This window comes from Pleuronectes platessa, chromosome 19 (genome assembly GCF_947347685.1).
Source record: "Pleuronectes platessa chromosome 19, fPlePla1.1, whole genome shotgun sequence".
Taxonomy (NCBI): Eukaryota; Metazoa; Chordata; class Actinopteri; order Pleuronectiformes; family Pleuronectidae; genus Pleuronectes; species Pleuronectes platessa.
In genome coordinates this window covers 21,606,709-21,609,626 of record NC_070644.1, presented here as the reverse complement: position 1 = coordinate 21,609,626, position 2,918 = coordinate 21,606,709, and the positions used below count along the sequence as shown (strand labels likewise).

Below are 2,918 nucleotides of genomic sequence, written 5' to 3'. Positions count from 1 at the left end.
CAAAAGGGTTGTGAATTAAGAAGACAAGAGAAGAAATAGAGGACAAAATGTAAAAAGAGGTCTAGAGCAGATGAAAGAAAAGACAAACAACACAAGAAAGTTGAAGAGGTAAGTTTACAGGATATAGTGATGGCAGTTATATAATTAATCAAATTAAAATAACTTTTTTCCAGCATTAATGAGGAACACACTCCAGAGATTCCATCCCCAAAATACTGCTGTGTGTTTCCTGATGTCGGTGATGAACACTGCGCGAATCCACGACAAACAGAAGCTGAAGTCGTACTGGGAGCAGAGGATTGTTCAGCACAGCGAGCACATGGGTGAAGAGGAGAATCGCGTGGGGAGCAGTGCACTGGCACGGTGAGCTGGAAAATTATTACTTTTTAAACACTCAAATCTGTAGGTGTTTCTTCTCACAGAATGACAGCTGCATTTACACATTGTCTTGCTGGGAAATCTAACCCGCTAAAAGTAACCACTATCAAGAAAAGACATTCTAGATTAATTTACATCGAATAATTCTTACTTTGAATATAATCTGCAGCTGCTTTGTAAGTTGTCGACTCTATCCTTAAATTCTGCTCTCAAAATGAAAGAACACAAAGTGAAAAAACAGAAACCAGAGCTTGCATTGTTTATGTCATGTTCTTTTCACTGACAGTGGGAACATTAGCCGACTCGTGTTTCTTCACTATGTTCTACAAGATCATGCACACGAAGTCTGCTTCATGTTTGTTTCAGCTCTTTATTGAAGCTCTATGGTGTTTACACGGCGTGAGATGTTTGACAGCAAGACACTTTTTATGAAATATTTTGTGACACTCATAAAACTGTTTCCCAAAAATTCGGGCTGAAATACAATATTTATTATCTTTGAAACTCTAACATATCCCCCAAAATGTTTCATTAGTTCTGAGTGTAAGCATTGTTTTTTTTTATATGAACTTTGGTTCCTCAGAAAGGACGACCGTAAAAGATAACCTTTGTGTCACTCTTCAGTTTTCATCTCTCTCTCTGGGTCGAACTACCCCTTGATTAGTTTAGAAAATGACTCACGTCTGTTTACAGCTCATCTGTCTGTCATCACATAGAAGCCTGAGAATGTTGATTAGAAGCAGCTCAGTTATACCTTTGAGTCCTAGAGATCAGTGAGAATATCAATGCTGAAGATTAACAGACACCTGATGCACTGTGCTGACGGACAAATGCTGGCTAACAGAGACACAACAATATGAATCCTGTCACGTCTAAAGCAGCCACACACACAGACACACTCTTTGTTTTCCTTAACGCAATTGTTCCCTGACAGCGATGAGTGCAGCTCAAGTTTCAGTGGCTGTCTGCATGATTACTTTAAGCCCAGGAGTTATGGTGAGGGTAAATACTGGATCTGCTCATCTTTGATCCCAAACCCCGAATACAGCCCACACCAAAATAAATGACCTAAGTCTTTCTTGATTGGTATTAATATTTATTGCTGCACAATGTCAACCTTACTATATGGATTGACATTGCTGTGATGTTTGTTAAATTGTAGTACACTAGGATTATGTCATTAAATATTTCATGATATTTCTGTAGTATGGAATTTTATGGATTTATGATAGCCTGATGTTCTGTGATTAATTATAATGTGGCCTTATCAACTCTAAATCATGTTTTCTATTTTTTTTAATAACGTAATGTGTTATGATATTTTTTTCTTCCTTACAATAGTTGCAATTTTGCATTTCTTATGATACTCAGACATATAGAAAGACATGAAAAGTTAGGGATCAGGGGGATAACTCATAGTAAATGGCCCAGAAAGCCCAAGTTTCTCCTGATATTCATATTATCTCTTACTTTACAGGGACATTTGTATATCTTACTATACATTATATTTTTATATCTTACCATACCATGATATGTACCATGTTTTTATATTGTTCTACACTATGATAGTTTTATATTTAACTTTACTATGATATTTTATATTTGATTATATTGTATTATTATATCTTACTAAACCATATTAATCAACGTATTTTAAAATCTAACTATACCATGATATTTAATATTATACTATACAATGATGTTTTTGTACTTCACTATACTTTATATTTCCCTATCGAATTATCCTATAATTTCTTTGTATCTATAATAACATTAAATTTGATATAAATGATATGTGATGATATTTTCAAATCTTACAATACTATGATATTTTGATACCTTACTTTACCATGATATTATTATATCTTACTATAAATTGATATTTTTCAATCAATCACATTTTATTTGTTTATTCTCAAATCCACAAATCAGTTTCTTTGTTAGGTCTTAACAAGAAGCAACATCGTCTGTTCTTAACTCAACAAAAGTAAAACTACCAAAGAAACTTTATTTCAAGTTCATACACAAGTACAAGAGATGCTGATGGAACTGAAGCCATCAACATGTATATCACAAAGTCTTGTTGTAATCATTGTCCACTATCAGCTGCCACAATGTTGAACTCTCTCTCTCTCTGTCTGTCTGTCTGTCTGTCTGTCTGTCTGTCTGTCTGTCTGTCTCCCTCTCTCTCTCTCTCTCTCCAGGCTGAGGGAGCAGTGGGTGGTCAGGTTGGATCAGAGGAACCGTCACCAGCAGTGTTTCTTTGAAGAGAGAATCAGAAGAGCTGAGAAAATGAAGCATAGTGTTATCAGTCCTGAGTCGCCCTGACACAAAGTTACGCTCCTCAGTCATCAGTTTATAGGTTCATTAATGAAGTAAATACTTTTAACAGAAAAAAAAGCTATTTAATCAGAATCAAATCGACTAAAACTATGTACAAACATATACAAGCTGTCTGTCATAAATAAAGAGTGAGTATAAAAATGTCTGTTAGTTGTCTTTTAGAAGAATGCTCTTTTTATTTTCACTTTTATTCTGCA

The 2,918-nt window shown here is 34.8% G+C and overlaps 1 protein-coding gene across 1 annotated transcript; it reads left to right on the top strand.

Moving 5' to 3' along the window:
* The first annotated feature begins 232 nt into the window (after positions 1 to 232).
* Positions 233 to 2,706, top strand: LOC128424507 (protein FAM240C). The gene is made up of 2 exons (XM_053410702.1): positions 233 to 363; positions 2,583 to 2,706. Exons 1-2 carry the CDS (start codon positions 233 to 235, stop codon positions 2,704 to 2,706), a joined length of 255 nt encoding a protein of 84 aa, XP_053266677.1.
* The last annotated feature ends 212 nt before the right edge of the window (positions 2,707 to 2,918 follow it).